The 21,411-nt window shown below is 33.4% G+C and overlaps 3 protein-coding genes across 8 annotated transcripts; 1 reads left to right on the top strand and 2 right to left on the bottom strand.

Moving 5' to 3' along the window:
* Nucleotides 1-4,749: 4,749 nt before the first annotated feature.
* LOC123222466 (CDT1-like protein a, chloroplastic) lies at nucleotides 4,750-7,219 on the bottom strand. Of its 4 annotated transcripts, XM_044645250.1 has the most exons (5): nucleotides 6,703-7,219; nucleotides 6,464-6,574; nucleotides 6,142-6,348; nucleotides 5,472-5,761; nucleotides 4,750-5,293 (listed from the first exon to the last, which is right to left on the bottom strand). In XM_044645250.1, exons 2-4 carry the CDS (start codon nucleotides 6,512-6,514, stop codon nucleotides 5,474-5,476), a joined length of 546 nt encoding a protein of 181 aa, XP_044501185.1. In that variant the 5' UTR covers nucleotides 6,515-6,574; nucleotides 6,703-7,219; the 3' UTR covers nucleotides 4,750-5,293; nucleotides 5,472-5,473. The 4 variants fall into 4 exon arrangements, with proteins under 4 accessions (XP_044501185.1, XP_044501183.1, XP_044501184.1 ...); XM_044645248.1 differs by having other exon boundaries at nucleotides 4,750-5,761; nucleotides 6,703-7,217; XM_044645249.1 differs by having other exon boundaries at nucleotides 4,750-5,761; nucleotides 6,464-7,218.
* Nucleotides 7,220-8,360: 1,141 nt separating this feature from the next.
* On the top strand, nucleotides 8,361-14,580 carry LOC123223625 (autophagy-related protein 9-like). Of its 3 annotated transcripts, XM_044646885.1 has the most exons (11): nucleotides 8,361-8,681; nucleotides 9,270-9,353; nucleotides 9,716-10,358; nucleotides 10,481-10,801; nucleotides 11,346-11,568; nucleotides 11,777-11,956; nucleotides 12,057-12,263; nucleotides 12,836-12,913; nucleotides 13,017-13,087; nucleotides 13,216-13,326; nucleotides 13,410-14,580. In XM_044646885.1, the coding sequence occupies exons 3-11, from the start codon at nucleotides 9,775-9,777 to the stop codon at nucleotides 14,305-14,307; spliced, it is 2,673 nt and encodes an 890-aa protein (XP_044502820.1). In that variant the 5' UTR covers nucleotides 8,361-8,681; nucleotides 9,270-9,353; nucleotides 9,716-9,774; the 3' UTR covers nucleotides 14,308-14,580. The 3 variants fall into 3 exon arrangements, with proteins under 3 accessions (XP_044502820.1, XP_044502822.1, XP_044502821.1); XM_044646887.1 differs by lacking the exon at nucleotides 9,270-9,353; XM_044646886.1 differs by having other exon boundaries at nucleotides 8,361-9,353.
* A 967-nt stretch (nucleotides 14,581-15,547) lies between these two features.
* Nucleotides 15,548-17,734, bottom strand: LOC123223434 (RING-H2 finger protein ATL16-like). The gene is made up of 2 exons (XM_044646596.1): nucleotides 17,730-17,734; nucleotides 15,548-16,529 (listed from the first exon to the last, which is right to left on the bottom strand). Exons 1-2 carry the CDS (start codon nucleotides 17,732-17,734, stop codon nucleotides 15,548-15,550), a joined length of 987 nt encoding a protein of 328 aa, XP_044502531.1.
* Nucleotides 17,735-21,411: the final 3,677 nt, after the last annotated feature.

Here is a 21,411-nt window from a genome sequence, read left to right as displayed (position 1 = left end):
ATCTTTCAATTATATTATAATATATTATCTATATATTTAATTACACACTCAAAAATATATATACATAATATATAATTTATATCTCTCTTATGAATAGTCTAATAGTGTAAATTTGTGGCGAACAAAATGATGCACAAGCAAGGAATATTGCTTCTTATCTTACCATTCATTTCAACTCAACATTTTCTTCTTCCCTTTTAACAATCATTTTATTGCTAAAAAGCTGTGACACCTCCACCCACAAATTAACATTGTCCCCATTTCATCCTGTGCATTTCTTTATGTGAAAAAATCATGTTGCCACCAACCACACCTCATCCAATGGCATTCCATGCCGATATTTGGCCCAAGATTGTTCAAATTTATGTGTTTACATGCATTTCATGTATGTGATAAAGAGGATTTTCATGACACATTTATTAGCTATGTGTTGTTGCAGGGCACCAACTGAACACCAGTTTTTGAATCCCATGATTTGGTTTTACAGCAGGATCTTTTGTGATTATTGAGATTGATTACCAATCATTCTTTTTCTCCTTTTTTTTTGGGGGAGGATTAATTAATCAGCTGAATTTACTGCCCATCAAGAAGAAGAAAACAAAATAAGGTAAAGGGGAATCAATAATCATCAAGAAACAAGTTGTGGGTTCTTTTGTTGAAAACATTCAATTTTGTCGGATGTAAATTTAGCTTCTTCACTGCCAGAATTATTAGGCATAATCATGTTTTATTCATTAGTATTTTCATCTCTCTGTTTATTAATTTGTGTGTATTACAACATTAATTTCCCTAGTCTAGGTTTCCATAATAGTGTATCATTTATAATAATTATCTATCATTTAAATTTAATGCAATAGAGAGCCTGCTGTTTATTTTAGCACAAAATGTTTTTTCCCACCCAAGGCCTGGTGTATTGTCAACCTTTTTCTGAAAAGTTTTAAATATTTACTTATCAATCCATTTATATTAAAGTTAAAAAATAAAATCGTTATTTAATTTATAATATTAAAAAATATAAAAGTTTATAAAATTATCTCTTATTAGTTTGAAAAAAAATAATAATTTTTTTTCAAAATTAAGTTTTGAAAAACCACATTTTTCCTCCTAAGATTTGAAAAACTAGTCCAACGATTTTTCAACAAATAACATTAACTCTCTCTCCCTTCCTACGATGTCTCTCTCTCGCTCTCTTCCAATGGCATCATCCAAACAAAACCTTCGTCTAGATGGCAACAATGTTATTCAGGCAAATACAAAGATGATTCGTCCTATTTATAATAATTATCATCTATCATGCAATTGATTTACCATTACCAATTTTATTTTATTTTGCACTAAAATGCTTGGAAGGTTTGTTAAATTCTCATTAAAAAATTTTGGCTATTTTTGATAATGAAGGAATAAAGTCAACTAGTTTTATGCATGAATGAGGAAGTGATGCAAATGATAAGTCATTTCTCTCATGTATGAAAAATAGAGAAAGAAATGAGTAGTCTCATGTGTACAAAGAGACAAAGTACAATCATATCTTCTCCTACAAATTTGCCAAGCAAAATTTCAAAGCTTTTATTGAGTAAATCCATTACAGATTTCATGAGGTAAGTATTGTGCAATGAAGTAGCATTAGATTTTACATCATCATCTCTTGTTTATTCTTTCTATGGGAAAGTTGGGAGCCAAAATCATCTTAATTGGATCTTCTAGTTTAACTTTTTACCAACATGTAATGTAATCTGGGAAAGTTGCTCCTTAGTCTGCAATGTAATGAGTAATGGTTTGATCTCTGCCCAAGTGACCAAGTCAATATAGATGGGCGTGAAAATAGAAGACCCTTTTGAATTCCAATGTTAAATATGGCCATTACACCATTAAATTATATCTTATTGTTAGTTGGATATCATTTGAAAAGTTAAACAAAAAAAGAGATCATGTTTAAACATGAGAAACAAAACTCATAACCCTAGTTCGCAGTTTAGTAATTAATCTCTGATCCTGGCCCAACAAAATCTAATGATGATTAGCATTTAGCATTAAGACCTCTCTTGTGTATTATTATAATCAAAGTTGAGTGAGATTCATGATTGGGTATAATTTTTACAAGCAAAGTCGTCATTCATGTAGAAATAAACAAACCAAATTTTCAGTTTGAGGATCAGTTAAAAGTAGAGAAGAGTGAACAATTTGAGTTAGGCTGATGAAAATTGATTTGAATTGTTTTTGTGATCAGAAATGAAACAATTGTAAAGGTAATGTGGGTAAGGAATAAAATTTTAAGCTGAAAAGTGGTTTCTCCTACCCACCATGGAAGGTACACATTAGGTGCTTAATCCAATATGAACACTAGGTGGCCTTAGTGGCATATCTCAATTCAACACACTACTTATGCACCCACAATGACAATTTGAAGGCTAGATGGATAAGAATTCTTTAATTACTTGAAAATTGACTGAACTGTATATTCTGGAGCCAATCACTTATCTGCATATTTTTGTTTTCAAAAGTTATATTGAGCTCAAATTAAGCTTTAATATAGGGTATATGCAAATAAGTTATTCAAATGAGTTGGTGTTAAATGAAAGTGAGTCCACATTGCACCTCAAACTGCAGGAGTCTACAATATTATGCCATTCTTGAACCCCTATAATTTCAAATGATTACATGCATTTCTTAATGGGGATAAAGCAATAAGCGTTTATTCCAAGTTGGAGGGTACTGATGATGAATGATGATAAATTGTAAGGACCATTAGGTTTGGTATTTTTAATGAAGGCCACGAGAAAGTTGAAATAGTTATGTACCTGTATCATATGACCAACATTAAAAATAAATGCATCAGCCACCCATGGCCCATGCTTAAAGACTTGCAGCCCATTCAAATCTCCTTGGAGAAGAAGAAGACTATTATGTGAATTGAAACTTTAGTTAAGTTTAGAGGAATGTAAAAGTTTACAAGAATTCATCCTTATATTTCCAGAAAAGTTACGAGAAACTTAATGATAATATTGTATGTTTTTGACATATTATCGCTGGCTAATATTCTCTCATTAAGACTTGCAGTGCCAGCTCTTAAATCCGATGAACTCAACAATATTTAGCACCAACCTTGAGGCCACCGGTGAAGAGGATCCCATCTGCGGAATAACCGTCTCTTTTTCTTAGAATTTGATCCCAAGGCTGGAGCCTTCTCCTTCCTCATAAATTTTGAGAAAAACCCTCTACCGCGGCGCCATGGCGTTGGGGCAGCAAGTTCAGGTTGATGTTTATTTGCATGAAAGATCTCATCACGTGTTCGGATTGAGTTAAGCTTTAAGTACTTTTGTTCAAGTGACTCTTTGGGTATGTTTCTTGCTAATAAGGGAGAAGCAGCTCCCCAGTGATTGGTGCCCAAAGATGGGTGCTGGGGTGTCCTAAATTCTACCAATTCTCTTTGCCTCATTCCTTTAACTTGTATCTCCCCACGTACCTCTTTAATGTCTTTGCTGGTATATTTTTGTATCTTCTTATACAGGATGAAAATCCCAAGACCCGCATTGGATTCTGCTCAAAGTTACAAAGAACTTGATTATATTAGTGTAGAATATATTTAATTGGATTGTGACTGGTGGGTGGCAAAATAACACGTCACCCTCTTATATATTGGCATGCATCGGTTCTCAAAAGTCAAAAGAGAAACTTACGATTCTGTAGGGCAGAGGCATACTCCAGACAAAAGAGAGGATCATTTGAAGATAATGGAGGATGGAAAAGTCCATTTCTGCAGTTAAGAAGATATTCTGATGCCCATCAATCCAAATGGAAGCAACAAAGTAATGACATGGTTGGTTGATCTTTTTGGCCCGGTAATCTGATTCATCAGAAACTCATGTATTTAAAACGATAATATCAACATTAAACACATGCACAAGTCGGATTCTTGCATAGTTTTTGCCCTCTGAATATATTCATTCAATAAAGGAGAATATGTTTGATTGAACCAAGTCGATGTCGGACAAAATATTTTGACAAATCGAATCTCAGCACTAGAAGGTAGAGGGTAAAAAAGAATGACAAACAAGAAGAATGTCTTTTTGTGCCCATTACAGTGGTGCTCTATTTCTCCCTCCATCCGATTTAAAATGTGTTTTAAAGAGTGTAGAGAAGCCTCATCCTCCACTTGAGATTCTGGTTAGAAAATCGTGTAAATTTAACAAACAGCAACGATTGAGAAAAATTCCAAAGCCCAAATTCTTCACAATTTAAATCAATCAGTTTTATGCTTATACTCAGGCAGATACGATAAAATGCAGCATATAAAATCAATATCATTTTGACTGATAAACAGTTGTAGGTATATTTCCAGTTCACAAAAAAATATTGGATGATGTGATCGGTATACAAGTGCAGTAAAGTAATATTTGACTTAGAGACAAAGCTAACTTAATCGGTCCAGAAGTACTGTGACCAAAAAAGTTGATACTCTGACTTAAGCGTGAACCTGAAATAAAAGAAATTGTTGCTTAAAGTTGCCAATGAAGTTGCAGCCATTTTATTTTAAATCAATATCATTTCCCAACAAATTTCAAGAATATAGCAAGGCCTTTAAAATCTTTTCAAACAAGTTCCGTGGCTAACAAAGATTAATCAAAGGTGAGACTTATATAAAGTTAATGCCTGATAACAAGAATTTTGTTATCTTTTCTACCATTTCAATTTATAGATGTTCCCACTTTGACGAAGGTTTCACTAATTCTGTCAATTTCCAAGTCGGAATTTGTTCAAGATCGACGAAGATATTCACTTTAAAACATGCAAAAATAATCAGTACAGAAGTAGTATAGTAGTATTCTATGTCTCAACTATAAATTAACTAGCAAGAAGCATAATTAATCAGCACAGAAGCAGTTTAATTAGAAGCATTTTGTGCTTCTACCAAAAATTAACTAGGAAGAGGCATGCACAAAGAAATGACCTCCCCCAGAAACTACGGATCCAAAGGCAGGTGCATTCAGGGTGACTAGGAGATTTAAACCACAGCTTCTAATGATTCTGGCTGAGATGAGTCATACGGCACTCTACTTAATGACAGAAGCAGCCTTCAACAGTGGCCTGAACCCTCTTGTCTATGTGACTTATCGCCACATGGTAAGTGAGCATCTTCTTTTTGGTGTACATAACGCAAGTGTTGGACTCATCAGCCTAGCTGGTGTAGAAGCAAGTTTTGCAGGAGTGGACTGCACGCCATCAATATTTATGATAGAAACATCTTTATTTTCAACACTGTCTGTCTCTTTCATTGCAGTTGAAGGCAGGCAACCTGGTGGCAAAAGAACTGGAGAATCACAACTTGCCAAGGGTTTGTCACTGCTGATTGATTTAGATGATAATTTAATTGGGGAAACAGCTGGATCGTCAGTTTGCTCACTTGAGGAAACACTGACAAGGATTGACTCTAGAATTGGAACAACCAAAGGTTCATTAGAAATCCTAAATACCTTTAGCTTGCCTCAGTCAGCTCTGCATCCTTGTTTGCAAGTGGCTGAGAAAAATGCCTTCTAAAAGACCAAGACCGATGAGATCTACACCTGGTTGCTGATTTGCAAAAATAGCAGAGGATGTCTCCACGCCCAAAGACATGCCAGGAGCTTTGATTACTTTCAAAGGCATATCTTTCAAACAGACTGCTGATATTGCTAGCTGTCGATGTCTCATTGCAATTTGAATGCAGATTTCTCTTTGGACAATTGAATGGTTCTAGCAATGCATCCTCCGGAATTTCATCACGCTGAATGCAGAAGAAAAATAATTAAGGTTCCAGGGTACAATTGATAACAGAATATAGTGAAAATGATATCAGGAAAACTGAACTTCAATTGAATTGCACACTACAGTTTATTTGATAATACATTGTACAGGATGAACCATCTACTAAGACACAAGCTCCATACCAAGCCAAATGCATTCATACAAAAGAAAATTACAGCATAAAAAAATTGAAAGTATCTCATAACTGAACAAACTTTGAGTTCATAGTACACAAAGAAAACACGAAATCAAAGTCAAAGACCAAACAATATAATAAACTAATTGTAAAATAACTGACAATGGAAAGCAATTAGACTATAATGTCTAGCTAGAATGCAAAAGATTCAGTTGGTAGTATACCTCAGGATGTCCTTTCATGAAATCCATAAGCCGAGCACGAAAAACCTTCCTCACATCCATCTTCTTGCTATCTGATTTTGACTTAACATTGCAGTCTATCGAATCAACATTTATTGTGACATGAAGATCTTGCGTCATACAACTAGTCTTCTGATCAAACATTAGTACTTTCTCTATCTCAATCGCTTCAGGAAGTATAAACTTTAACTGATCCAAGTGACCATACGAGAACCCCCAGTAAATATCACGATGCACAAGACCATTTCTTGATGAAGAGAAAAGTAAGTAAACGTACAAAAAAAAATTAAAAAAAAAAAACTACCGGCCAGTTAAACACTCGATCTTGGGGAAAAAGATCACCGAAAGTAGACATGAATGGCTTCAATTTCAATAACCAGGTGGCGCTATCCACGTTATCAAAAAACCCACTCAACTGCTTTTATCGATTTTTTAAAATTAAAAAAAAAACAACAAAAAATCGAAACTGAGAAAACTTTTTTTTTTAAAATGCTAAATTCAAGTCAGCTGAAAACAAAAAAATAGAGATCATTAAAACGTTACCTTTTCTGCAATTTGTTGAACCAATGAGCGGTTTTACGGGGGATTGTTTGGTGGGCCATAAACCGATCTGCTGTTTGGCAGATTCAATCTCGTCCGTCAGATGCAGTTACGACCGTGTTCGTGTTATGGAAGCCTTTCGAACCTCTCTGATGGAGAAGACCACTCCATTGTTGCAAGCCCGCCGGGGGAGCGGTGACGGTTTCTCTGAGGTTTTGTTTGTCAGCTGATTCGGCCTGAAAGTTGGGGGTTTGGGTTTGAACCGAAGTGGCATTTTGGATTTGAAAGGGATTGATTTTGATTGCGAAGACTCTGGGCAGATCATTGTAGAGAGAGAGATACGGTAGTCTGAAGAGTGTTTAGAGAGGTGGAGAGGGGAAGTTTTCTGGCGGGGAGGATGAGCTGACGCTCACGTGGGTGGATGACACGTCGGACTTCGGGTAAATTTGTCCTTTGCGTCCCGCGGATTGCAGAGTTTTTGGACGGTGGATTAATAATGGAGTTTCGGTTTAGATATTTTATTATTAAAATAAAAATATTATATTAATTGGATATATCGAGGGATAATATGTTGGACTTCCAGTAAATTTGTCCGCTGCATCTCGTGGATTTCAGGGCTTTTGGACGGTGGATTACCAATAAAAGTCTTGAGTAAAAAATAATATTATATAAATAAATAATGATATATTATTATATAATTAAATAATAAAAAATAAAAGATGAAATAATATTTAGTTATATAATGATATTTTTTGTTTTATATATATAATTTTATTGATTTATGAATGATTTTTGGTTTTATTTTTAATATATAATTTGATATACAAATAATATATTATCATATCATTAAATATTATTTTATCTATAATTTAAAATAATACAATTATAAGATAATATATTGTTATTTTTATATCTAATTATCTATTCAAAAATATATACCCTTACTTTTATTGATTGTAAAAACTAAATTAACTTATGATATATTTAGTTTAGGTAATATTTTATTATCAAAAATAAAATATTTTCATAAAAATAGTTTTGAATATTAATGAGTAAAAATTATTATTATATTTAATAAAGATTGATAAATATAAATAATTATTATATTTGGTTAAATATAATAAAATATTATTTTATTTAAATATTTTTTAGTATATTTATTTTTTAAATATTTGTTTGGTTACGAAAGCATGTCTTTCTAGATAATAAAATAAAAGAAAATTAAGCATGTTAAACATCCTTTTATAACTGTAAGTGTAGATGCATTTATAATACAGTCAAATTTTTGGGTGTATAGGGTGGTGGGTAATACTTATAAATACCCACTCCCTTTGTAATTTGAGTATCCAGATTTTACAAAACTTTTAAAATTATAATAATAATAAAATCAAAATTATTTTACTAATTTTTAATACATTAAAAAAAGAGTAATTACCATATTATTATTTATTTTATTATATAACAAAATAAATAAAATAGTTTGAGAAATTAAAGATTGGTTAATAAAATAATTTTTTAAATAATAAAAAGACTTCACAGATCCAGTAGCCCAATGGAGATCGACGATGGCAGATGGCCCAGCCCACGATTGAACCCTTCAATTACCGACCTCTTCTGCTGAAACTAATAATATATTAATAAAAATAATAATCTGAAAAAGGCCGATTAGAATTACTCAGTTTCACGTCTCCTTCCGCACAAACTCCCCCACCGAGTCTGAGATTAACAAATACGAATTAGAACTTTTATATAAACAACAACCTCAACTCAACCGTCAGTCTTAATAACAGTTTAACTCAATTCTCATAAAAATCCCTCTTTCTTCCACGCAACCAAGTTCAGACCCAACTCTTCCAACCTTAAATCGTTTCATCTTCTCTTTTCTTTTTCTTGTATTCAACTACTTCATTCTTTTCCGTCGATCAATATTTTCTGTGTTTCAATCCTTCTTGAATTTCTTAGTTTGTTTCCGTGGCTAGCTGGTAATTTCGTGTTTATGTATTTTATTTTATTATTGGATTTTTCATTTTTCTTTTGTTCCACGTCAGGTGCAGTATTGAAATTTATTTTTCCTTGAATTCAATATTGGGTGATTGCCTTTCGGTCAAGAAGGTTCTCTCCTTGTTTTTTTCTGTGGTATTTTGATTGTATTTTATGTGGGCTACTGTTGATTCATCAAAATTAACTCCTTTTTAGCAAATTTTATAACTTGTAGTGGACACTTCTCTTGATTTTGGATTTTATTGATTTCTGATCGAGTAAAATTGTTTCTTGTGATACCCTTTCAATGAAATTCAGTTGAGCTAGACTGAATTTTTACAACTCCTTCTTGGGATTATAGAGTTGAGGTTTCTTTATGCTTCCCATTTTGATGTAGTGTAAGGGCTTTTAAAACTTGTGATAGTTGATTTTGAAGCCTCTATGCGTCTTGGTTGTGATCCCTTTATCAAGCTAACTGCCTGACACCAAATGCAGTTTTCCGGGGTTTTATGCTGTGCCTATAAATGAGGCTTTTTTTTTTTTTTTTTAAATAGCATTGATTGAAAAACTTTTGCTAATATATATTTCAGGACATTAGAGGAGGACCAAATTTCATTGATTGCACTCAATTAGACTTGATTGAACTCTGCACTTGAGTTTTGAAGAATGGAAAGGTACTTATTGTGTCACTGCACTCTAAGATACATGAGAAAAGTTGTCTGCATATTTCATTTTCGAACAGTAACTCTCAATGGTAGATATAAGATTCTTACGATGCAGAAATTTCTAGCATCGGAGAGTATTTTGGCAATGATATGCCATCTAATCGTAAGCAATAGATGTTGCTGTATTCTTTTGCTTTGTGCTTATATAATTTTTAAATATACATAAGCATGGTGCATCTGTGTTGGTTACAGATTTTTTATATTTGTAGTAATTATCTGTGATTATGCTATGTGCATTTTGTTTTTTGCTTTGTCATAAGTTAATCGTTTACTCTGTGCATTAATTCTTTTTTGTTTGTACGTGCTTACAGGAGATTAGTTTAACCATTTAAATGGACTGGCTGCTTTTGCCTACTGTTAGTTTTGATAAATGATGTTCAGTGGGCAAAAGTTTGCAAATCCTCTCAATGTATTGAAGTGGAAATGGCATGGTGAATCATCTTTGACAACAGGCTTGCTTAAGGATGTGCCTCCTGAGGTGGAGTTGTCTGTATACGAACATGGAAGGGTACCAAGCCCTGGTATTGAAAGCCCAACGGGGCTACTCAATGGTGAAAGCTTGAATACGGCTCTAATTGTTGATTTAGATTTGTTTTTTGAAAGGCTCTATAGCTACTACTGTGAGAAAGGACTTTGGTGTATTATTATAAAATGGATAGTTGAGCTTTTGAGCTTGGGTTTCACCATATGTTTCTCAGCATTTTTCTTACTGTATGTCGATTGGAATGGTCTTCGAAATGCAAAGTGTGGAATGGATGCAGTTGAATCTGGAATTAAGCCCTGTGATCTTGCTAAGGAAGCTCTTCATCAGCACCCGTTAACCCCAGTAACACTTTCCAAAGCAATTATTGTTGGATATTTAGGGTTATTCTCTATGTATTGGATCTTCTGTTTCTTGAGATTTTTTACTCAGTTGAAGGATACTCTAGGAATTCGTCATTTCTATTACAGCAGGTAAGTATGATATTGATCTGTGCCAATCTGTTTTCTGAGTGTTCCTTTGACATTGGTGTAAAAATTTTTTGTCCGATGGTACTTTATTATTAACTGAATGTGTGTGTTGCTATCTTTTGCAGTCTTCATGTTACCGACAATGAAATCCAAACCATGCCCTGGGCAACCATTCTTGAAAAGGTTGTTCAGTTACAAAGTTCACAGCAACTTTGTGTAGTTAAGGATCTTTCTGCTCATGATGTGGTAATGCGTTTGATGAGGAAGGAGAATTACTTGATTGGAATGCTTAACAAAGGGGTGCTTGCTTTTCCAATTTCTCAGTGGGTACCAGGTGCTGGTCCAACTGTCAGATTTGGATCAAATGGCTCACAGCATCGCCTAATACTTACCAAGACTCTGGAATGGACCTTGAATTGGTGCATACTGCAAAGTATGTTTGATCGGTAAGTTGGATTTTACACTACTGTCTGGCTATGTAGGATACTTAGTTCACTTTTCTTTTTTCTTTTTTTTTGTGGCCATCTTTAATTACGTTACTGGAATGTATTGTGTCCCAGGGACAGATGATAAATTAATTGCTTTGTATTTTATTATTTACACCTCTATTTAGTTCTAAAATATGATCTAGAATGAACAAACCCTTTTATTTTGGGAATGTTGACAAGCTTGCTTTCTTGATTAATGAATTCATCTAGAGCTCCTCTGTATGAGTTTTTTGAAGTAAGGCTGTAAGTTTTCTTTGAATAATCTAATAAACAGTATTGTTGATCCAAGAGGCTGAGAACTAGGTGCTGCTTTAAAAATGGCTCTAATTCCTAATGAAGGCCATTACCTGGTGCTAGTATGACCAAATTAAAATCTTGTGAGGGATGATCTAGGCATGACCTAAAACTTTTTTTCTTTCATTATTGGGGTGCTTGATAGAATCTTCGTATATGCTTCCTAAGATACTTATCATTCTCTGATCAGACTTTATTAATTTTGCAGAAACTTTTGTGTCAGAAGAGACTTCATTTCTAATCCTAAAACTTTAAAGAAAAGGCTTATGGTTGTTGGGCTTGCGATGCTTATCCTTTCTCCATTTCTTGTCATATTTATGCTAGTATACCTCTTCTTAAGACATGCTGAGCAATTCTACAATCATCCAAGCACAGCATCATCTCGAAGATGGTCAAATTTGTCTAAATGGGTTTTTAGGGAATTCAATGAGGTACTGCAATTACTTTTTCTTTTACATCATGTTACACTGGAATTTTTTTCTCTACTGTTGCACAAGAGAGTTGTATGTGTATTGCTGAATGAGGATTTGACTTAATTTGCAGTACCTAAATTTCAAATGGTTTACCAAATAACTGATGTTTTCTTTTGGCCAACCTTACAGATTTCCTTTAATTAATGTTTTCATACTTGTTTTACAGGTTGACCATTTATTCAAGAATAGGATGAATAGCAGTGTCATGCATGCTTCTGATTATCTGAAGCAATTTCCATCACCTATTATTTCTATCATAGCAAAGTTTATTTCTTTTGTGTCGGGCGGTTTCGCTGCTGTCCTGATCATCATTGCATTTTTGGAGGAATCTCTGCTTGAGGGCCATGTAAAATATAATTTCACTTTTTCCTCCTTATATTAGATCATATGGAAGTTGATATACTTTTCTTCAATGTTTTAATGGCATCTTCTTTTAAACCATTTAGATATTTGGTCGCAACTTGTTTTGGTATGCTGCTGTGTTTGGAACCATAACAGCTATCAGCCGGGCTGCAGTTACGGATGAGCTCTTGGTCCTCGATCCAGAAGGAGCCATGTCTATGGTAGTTCAACATACACATTATATGCCAAAGAGATGGCGAGGTAAAGAATATAGTGAGATGGTGCGGAAAGAGTTTGAAACACTCTTTCAGGTAATATTATGATGTTCAAGTTTCTTCTGTTCTTACTATACTAGGAGTGGTATCCCTGGTCGAACCAAAAATATCCTGCAACTTTCCTGTTAGTATAGCCCCTGATTCATTGTAATTTCATTTAAAATTGGGCAATGCTTTTGAGAATTCATTCATCTTGATAAATTTAACAAATATAAAACTATTTGATTTGTGTAATTCCCTTTGCACTGATATGTGTTGTGTGGAATTTTCTATTTTCAAATGAATGTGTTGCGCAGAATACTTTAAAACCCTCCCTTGTATTAATGTACAGCCAGAAATTGTTTGAGTTGTCAATACTCTTTGTTGCATTTTATAGTTGTTGTAGTAGCCCATGCCTATGAGAGCCTTATCCCTGTGCTTCATGAGATGCCAGTTTTTACTGTTAATGTATGCTTTGATTAGTGGGCATTGTGTTCAATTTAGGTATTAAAATTATTAGATGCCTGAAATTCTCTTTAACAAACAGCAAAATCAGAACTCTTTCTTTTTAACACAAGATAATTGAGCCATCTTTTTTACTGTTCTGGCCTTTTCTCTTTGCAATGCAGTATACTGGGATGATGTTACTTGAGGAGATGGCCTCCATTTTCCTCACTCCGATATTGCTTTTATTTATCGTCCCTAAGGTTATCAATCAATATTATCTTTTGAGGAACAAGTTCTTTAATTAATTATATTTACGCTGTATATGCTTGTTTTAACAGTCACATTTTCTATGTGATCTGGCAGCGTGTGGATGATATTTTACGGTTCATTGAAGATTATACAGTGGATATTGAAGGTGTTGGCCATGTCTGCAGGTTAGTCTGTTCTGTTTATAATTCATGATTTTGGAACCAATTTTGTTGAGGCATTCAATTGTGACCAATCAGATCTCAGTTCTGTGATTAACATTGAATGGATACTGTTTGGTAATTCTATTTGGCAGTTTTAGCACCTTTGATTTTCAAAACCATGGCAATAGCAATTATGGATCCCCATATCATACATCCAGTACCCAGAGGAGCTCTCAAGGGAAAATGGAGAAATCGTTCTTGAGGTATGAAACATCAATGCTAACCGTAGGATGGTCAAGATTTTGTGTTTGTTTATTCATGTTATGTCTTCTCATTTTGCCTGCAGTTTCCAGAGTAGCTATCCTTCTTGGGAGCCAAATTCTCTGGGAAAGCGGTTCCTCTTAGAGCTTAGAACTTTCAGGGAGCACAAGTTGCAAGGACAAGGAATTAGAAATGTATGTTCTCCACCACGAATGTGGCGTGGGAGCTCAAATTTGAGAGGCAATAGAGACAGAAACAACACCTTATTAAGGGAATCGCCGTACACTGCTGGGACAGGCTATCAGATGGGTTCTTTGTGGCTGATTGATGTAGAACAGAAGAATCATCCATATCTTCTTGATTGGTATTATACTTCTCGATATCTACAGACAGCCGATCATAGAGTAGACATACCAACTGTGACATATGAAGTGCCTGAGTATCGTCTAGGAGATTACTCAATGCCATCAAACTTCATGCAAAATGAAGCAAGATATGAACAGTACTGGGACCATGACGATGAAGCTCGATTGCAGTCACATCTAGGGGCTTCTACATCAACTCCAGTTTTCCAGGAGAGTGTACTTCAGCATCATGAACCTGGCAACTTATTACAACCTACCCGAAGCGCTTGGTGGGCTAGAAGGGGCCCAGATAATGCACAACCCCAGTCAAGTTTTGTTGAGCCGCCTGATTTTGAATGGAGGACTAGAAGTGGCCCAGATATTGCACGACCCCAGTCAAGTTTTCTTGAGCCTCCTGATTTCAATAGAAACACTGCACATACTAATTATTCTGATAACCTTTCTGAAAGAAGCTTGGAGGAGCGAGAACAGCACTTGGAGTGGAGAAATTCTCGTGGGTTATCACGGACCACACATGCGGATGACCTTGATTTAGGAGATCTTTATCTTCATTTTGATGATGTCTATAGCAAACCTCCAGAAACCCCTGTTTCGATTCGAGAGCCTCCAAACTTTTGAGTAATAATTCTCTTAGTTTGTTGAGGTTCTTACTTTCAGCATTCATGGAATGTGAATGGGTTTCCTTGGGTAGACTCTGATATCTGTTCTGTATAAGAAGGAAACTCAATTCTTTGTTGTATATAAGATTTGTTATTAGATCGGATTATGTATAATGCAGGCCTCCTTCAGAAGGTGAACAAGTCTACAAATACCCAAGTCCTTGTGAGCCTTCTGATAGTAAAGGCATTAAGTTCATCAATTTCAATCCATTCATAAAGGAATTGTCGTCTATATTGTATCTTGGGTTTTGTCGTATGATTTTGTTAAATCAACTTAGCTCGTTTGTCTGAAAAATAGTTTCCATTTCCTTAGTCGATTACTTCAAGAGCTTTGAAAGTAGTTTGATTCTTATTGGTAGTTTTTGGGTTTTACCATAGCATGGAACTTTTAACCAGAGGTTCGTGGAAGGCGAATAAAGAACTACAGCTGTAAGGACCATGGCGAAACAAGAAATGCAAGCAAACGAGGAGTTCGGGCAAAAAAGACTCACAGCAAAATAAAAATAGTTTTGCCCGCTCCATGACTGTTTCTCACATAATCTGTGGTGAAACGATTATTTTTATCTTTTTAAATTTTAAAAATTAAAATTTAATTTATAATTCATTTTTGTTAGTAAATTTATAAAGATTTTTCTAAAAATAATTATATTATATTTTTATTATCAATTTAAAATTTTATTATTTAAATTTTTAAAAATATTAAAAATTTAATTAACTTTAAAATATTATATTTTAATCCGTTATTTAATATGTAATTATTATTTTTAAAATTATTAAAAGATATATTAAAATTGAAAAACTTTAAAGATAATCATAACTATTTTTGGATTTTTGAAAATCTCTTAAAAATTTTATTAACAATTTTAATATTTTTAAAAATTGTAGTTTTCGCTTATGTTTTTGAAAAATGAAATAGAAAATTTAAAATATAAAGAATAAAAGTAGAAAAAAAAAAGAGAACATATAAAAATTTATACAAATTGACTTTATTATCATTTTGTTTAAAGAAATTAAAAATAGAAAACGGAAGAAAATTTAATTTTTTAAAATTTAAAATATAAAAATTTATTATTTCAACTAACCTTGACGGAAAATAATAATCTTTTGGCCTAAGAAATAAATCGAAGTCACTCTGGACTCACCAAGAATCCAAAACGATAAACACCTGATATTCAAATAAAACTATATCACACTATAGCTCAATTGGATTCAACATGTAGAGCATCACTTCTTGATCCCCTTCCATGTCTGAATGGTAGAAAGGTTCTCTGGGATCTGTTGCTAGATTCTTCATTACTATTAACCTCTCTATGATGCCCATTTTGTTGAAAAATTGCTTGAACAGATAAATAAAGCTGTCGATCCGCAGCAAAATCCAGTGAGAAGGATCTCCTAATAGGCTTAATGGGGAACTGATCATCTTTCTTTCTTATTATATCAATGCACTCATCCCCTTTATGGTGGCCATTTTTTTGTTTTAAGTTCTTGAGCTTCTGCTCTGACCTCTTTGGTGACTGACTTGTAGGCTGAACGAACACCTCATTTGAATTCTCTCTTTCTTGTTGCCTATGAGGGAACAAAGCATCTTCATCTCCTCCAAATTCAATAACCACAAAATCCTCATCAGCGCCGACAAGGCTATCAGTGTATTGCTGTGAGTCTTGAGGTGAAGATCTTGGTGCAATTATATGATCGAAGAAATATCGAGTTGAGCCCGAAATGATTGTCCGGCAAAGAGGGCAATTGCCATTGCTTTGAAGCCATTTACCAATACAATCCAAATGGAAAGCATGCCCACAATTTGGAAGAACTCTTAGAAATTCTTGTTCTTGAAACTCGTTTAAACAAACCACACATCCATAGATATTTTTCTCCTCATCACCGTCTTCTCTTCTGAATTGACAAGTCGGGATATCGCGAATCACTGAATCATCGAGTCCACAGTTCCACATTGTTGGAGAGTAGATTATAGAGGGTTCTTCATTCTGTCTAGCTCCAAAGATAGAAAATCGCCTTGGTAGATTAAGTCTTTGCCAGATATTGCAGCATTTACTAACGAAAATGTAATAGCTAATTAGCACGAAAACTATGGCCATGCTGCTTAGAACAGCAATGGCTAGAATAGGAAAAGTAGAATTGGAAGTTTGCATTGCAGGCATTTGATGGGTGCAAAAGCCTGAGCTGCCATTTTATAGGAAAGTTTGTGGTTTGGCACCATAAGTAAACCACCCCAGGTGAAAAAATAAAAAAAAAATTTCTAGTTTGGATTCAGGAAATATGAGTTTGACTAATGGGTTTTCATACATAGATTTGAATCAGATTAAGAATATGTTCAAAGGGAAACTGAAAGTGAGATAAAAATTAACAAAGAGAAAAGGATTTATATATAAGCAATAAGATAAACCAAGTGGGATTAAAGAGTCCAGTTCTTAACCAAAAGTCAAAATTTGAATACAAAAGTAGTAGAACATGTAATGTAAAATTATTATTATATCTGTAAAGTTTTCAAACAAAATGATATAAGAAAATATAAATAAAATAGTGAATTTGTTAAGTCAATATATTATTTAAAGGTAGATATCACATCATTTTAATTTAATGTTTTTATAAAAATAACAACTCCTAAATGTAACATTATTTATTATATAAATTACATCTAAACATGCAAGAGGGAGGCGGCATAAAGAGATGACAAGCCATCCTTATATGGCTTCAACAATAAGCAAGAAAAATAAAAGGCCTTTTATATTTCTTATTTTTTTAAGCAGTGAACTAGAATTATCGCCATTATCCTTTGTTCACCCTTTTGAAGTGCAGACAGTGTAATCGCATTATACTTTTTCTCTGTTTCTGCATAATGAAATTGGAAGAGCGAAGAAGAGACTTAATAAAACTGGTGTAGCATTAGAATTTCTAAAGAGAAGTTTTAGGTTTGAATCTTTATCGCGTTTGTCATTCGAATTATATCTTAGAGGCATTTATTATCTTTTATTAATATATGATTACTGTTAGTTTTTTATGTGTACACTTAAGTCTATTTGCTAAGTTTCTTCATATGAAATCCTGGAAACAATTGGTTTGAATTCGTAGTTAGGTTTCGCTATGATTGGTATAAAGCAAATTGACAAATTCTACATGATGATCTATAGAGCCTACAAATTCAAGTCATGCATGCTGGGTTAACTGTTTCCCTCTTTATGTATCCATCAATTGAAACTCTTATAGAACCTGCAAAATCTCTGCTTAATGCTTCTAATCCACGGATCTATAGACCCTCAAATTTCAAGCCATCCAAAATGACTTCTTGTTGCCTGCAGAACAAGTATGAGATAAGCCAAAACTAGTAGTTTTAGAATTTATGTTATGAAAGGCTAATCATACCTCATATTCAAGCTGTTGTAAGCAGCTACGTAACGTAAATTTTCTTCTTGTTGTCAGCTAGCAGTTTGAAGTATCGCAAAAAGTCAACTTGATTTGGTGAAAACAATCCATCATTTTCTTCTTTATTGTTTTTTTCCGATATATATATATGACGCCGTTCACCAGTCACCAACTCTACTCAATCTTTTATTAAAGGTTTATTAAAAAAATTATTTAAAAAATCATTTGATATAAAAAATTATTATATCTAATAAAAATTAATAAATATAAATAATTATTGTGTTTTTTTTTAACTAGTAAAAAATAATATATAAAATATCTTTAAATATAATTATTTTAAAATATTTTTATATTATTATATTAAAAAAATGAAATTATATTTTTTTAAATTAATAAATAAATATATAATTATAATAAAATAAAATATTATTATATTATTAATAAATTATATAAGATAATATAATTAATAAAAATTAGAGAATTAAGCTAATCTTCCGTGACTCAAATCACACAGCACCTAAAAGGAAAACCTATTGGAAAGTAATATATATTTTGTTCTATTAAAAGTCAATTATGAATGGTTAGGTTTCGAAGAAATTTTACAGCCCTTTTTTTACTATATTTTTGGACAGGAATCCGACAGGCAACACATGTTAGCATTTCATCATCATTCTGAATGATGCACCTTACATTCTTTGATTCTCCTCAGTTGTACTCGGTCCACGATTCTCTTTTAAACCTGGGAATTGACAATGGTTTTGTCATGATGTCTGCAAACTGATATATGCAGTAAACAGTGAGAAAATTTTTAGTTATTAACTATTTGACATAGCAAACATTTATCTCAATGTGATTCATTTGATTGCGAAAGCTAAGGATCATCATGCACTTTGGTTTTCACAGCAGACGATAACTTTGTTAATGCAAGAGATTTTTTGTTCTTTAAACAAATTGAGCAACCAAGAAGCTTTGATAACAACCAAACTTAATACTGCATATTTAAATTTAGCAGATGACAAAGTTATAACCTTTGGTTTTGTTGAGCTCCACTGAATAAAGTTATCACTAGGATAAATATATTGTCTATTAGTTGACCTTTCTTCTAAATTTTCAATCAATCAACGATTGTGTATACTTCAAGTTTGAATAAAGTGTTAAGTTCAGAAAATAATTCATGTTGAATATTGTATCTCTGATATAACTTAACCCTCTTTTAAAGTCTGACATTATAATTTTATTGTTGTTTTAAACAATTGACTCAACCTATTTACAACAAAGGAAATGTGTGGCCTTGTCATACTCATATATTTCAAAGCTCCAATAGTATTTCTATATAATGTTGGATTGTCAAATAGTTCACTGTCTCTAACAAAGAGTTTGGCTTCTGTAGCCATCGGAGTTGCATTGGGTTTTTCATTCTACAATTGAATTTTAACTAGTCCCATGCATGTTTAGACTACCTTAAGTGCAAACAAGTAAAAGTCTTGTGGGCTTCAAAACCAAGGACATAACTCAATTCACCTAGATTCTTCATTGTGAATTCTAAACTTAGATCAGCAACTAAATTTTGTATAAGCATTGAGTCAAGCCCTGTTAACAATATATAATCAACATAAATCAAGAAATGAACTAGATAATTCTCCTTTTTTAGAATATATATACTTAATCTAAGAATGATTCTGTGAAACCTTTGTCCATGAGAGCCCTTTTCGGTTTCTCAAACCAGGTTTTAGAGGCATGTTTTAACCCATATAAAGCTGTTGTAAACTTGCAAACAAAATATGTTTTTTCAGAGTTGATACAACCCTTTGGTTGCATCATATAAACATCTTCTCGTAGCTCTTCATTTAAGAAATGATTGTTTACATCTATTTGATATATTTTCCGATTAAAGGAAACTGCCAAACAAGAATTATTTGAATTGTTGCAGTTTAATCATTGGGATGAATTTCATAGTCTGCATCAAGGGTTAGTTGAGATAAGCAGGTGCTTTTGTGACATTTCTAGGTTAAACAAATCCATGAGTTAATGAGTTGACAATGAGAATTCTAGGTGTCAGAAAACTACCAATTTTAGTTTAGTAATCATGGGGATGTATTGACGTTGTAGGTCTTGAATAATGCCCTGCATGTTTAGCCGTTTCTGTTTTTGCCTCATTTCACAGGGAAGTGCAGTCTCCAGGCTTATGGGGGCAAAGGTTTGAGTTAACAAGTATATGTGTAGTTCAATGATTTATATTATGTTTATCAGGTGATGCAAAAAATGTCATTAGGTAAAGAAGAGATAGAAAGAAAGTTTGGAGTCTTTTGTTGTGGTCCTTGAATTGTGGTAGATAGTAAGAGCTTTTTGGATTCAGATTATACATTTTGTTCTTTTCCCGGAGCACTTGAAATGATTGTATCAAATGTAGTGGAATGTGGTTCCAAATTTGAAACAATATCTAAGAATGTAGGGTATACCAGCTGGTTGAGGTAACTACGATCTTTAGTGAGGTCTGTAGTTTGATTTTGGTTAGGCTTAGAAATTAGGAAGAAACTGTTGGCAAAATCTTGGTTTTGATCAAGAGTTTGTGTTTGAGGTGAAGACTGCCATGAATTGGACTTGTTTCATATTTGGTTTTCAAGGAAAAATTCCAAGTGAACCTGGAAGAAGTCGTCCATGAAATGCAAATAGAATTTATTACCTGAACACTGCTGGTGGTGTTTTACATTGTAAATAACCAAGCACTAATGTTGCCTGGGAAAAGCAAGGATTACATTCAATATTCTATATTGAATGCAGCTTTCTTCACCAGTACTGAGTGCAGGTCGATGATTAAGTAACAAAAAGTTGAACAGTTCTGAACATAGAGCTGCGACAGACTGCAGATTTTTTCATAAATCCCACCATTCACAGCATTATAGAGCCTGCAAAAAACTTCGACTAATCCTCCACTCTTCAGCCCCTGTCAATACAAGGATTTGGTTACACGTTACCAATCCATGTCTGCGGACCTTTTAAGCTGAAAGGCAAACTCATTTATAATGTTGCCTGGGACAAGCAAGGAAAGCATATTAGTATAATATATTTAAATAATTATTATAATAAACACTGCATATGTCAGGACTAATTATGTACTTATGAAATTGTTTAACTAATCATTGCCAGTGAAAATGGCATTAAGACACAATTAGTGTTAAAAATTGGTTACTTCTGAAATTAGAAATAGAAATTGATAAAAGTTGTGCTTCATAATACGAAAGTTTACTAGAGTGAGTCTGAAGTTGTAGTAAAGATCTCCGACTATCGCTTTGTTCCCCCTATAACTCAAAAAATAGAGGAACGGATTACAAATGTTTGATCGATATAACATCTGCAGGTAGCTAACTCTCTTACATATTCTAGGAAAAAATTATAAACTTTCCTCACCTTTTTTTCTCGCAAAGCAAACAGAACATGCTGCTAGTTTAATTCTTTAAATTCTCAATAGCAAATTTAACAAATGGGTAGTTATTTTTTAGTTACTTGTAGCTTTGCATCCTAGATTTTCATTTTTTTCATGTTCAATCTTGCATTGCTTAACGTACTGAGAGCTCTAATTTAAACTCTTAGTCTTGGCGATGTTCTGTTTTGACAGAGCTAATAGATGCAATGTTCTCTGCAAGTACTCCCAGAGTTGGTGGTGTTTTACATAGTACAAAAG

This window comes from Mangifera indica, chromosome 8 (assembly GCF_011075055.1).
Source record: "Mangifera indica cultivar Alphonso chromosome 8, CATAS_Mindica_2.1, whole genome shotgun sequence".
NCBI lineage: Eukaryota > Viridiplantae > Streptophyta > Magnoliopsida > Sapindales > Anacardiaceae > Mangifera > Mangifera indica.
Note: the sequence above shows the minus strand (reverse complement) of the source record. Positions and strands in the feature narration are given on the sequence as shown.

Excerpts from the sequence above, each read along its gene's own strand:
- LOC123222466 (XM_044645250.1), bottom strand. The coding sequence starts at position 6,514 with ATGTCTACTTTCGGTGATCTTTTTCCCCAAGATCGAGTGTTTAACTGG. Across the intron at positions 6,349-6,463 it reads ATCGAGTGTTTAACTGGCCG|TTAAAGTTTATACTTCCTGA; the intron begins GTAGTTTTTTTT and ends CACTTGGATCAG. Across the intron at positions 5,762-6,141 it reads TCATGAAAGGACATCCTGAG|CGTGATGAAATTCCGGAGGA; the intron begins GTATACTACCAA and ends TTCTGCATTCAG.
- LOC123223625 (XM_044646887.1), top strand. The coding sequence starts at position 9,775 with ATGATGTTCAGTGGGCAAAAGTTTGCAAATCCTCTCAATGTATTGAAG. Across the intron at positions 12,914-13,016 it reads TTTTATTTATCGTCCCTAAG|CGTGTGGATGATATTTTACG; the intron begins GTTATCAATCAA and ends GTGATCTGGCAG. Across the intron at positions 13,088-13,215 it reads GGTGTTGGCCATGTCTGCAG|TTTTAGCACCTTTGATTTTC; the intron begins GTTAGTCTGTTC and ends TCTATTTGGCAG.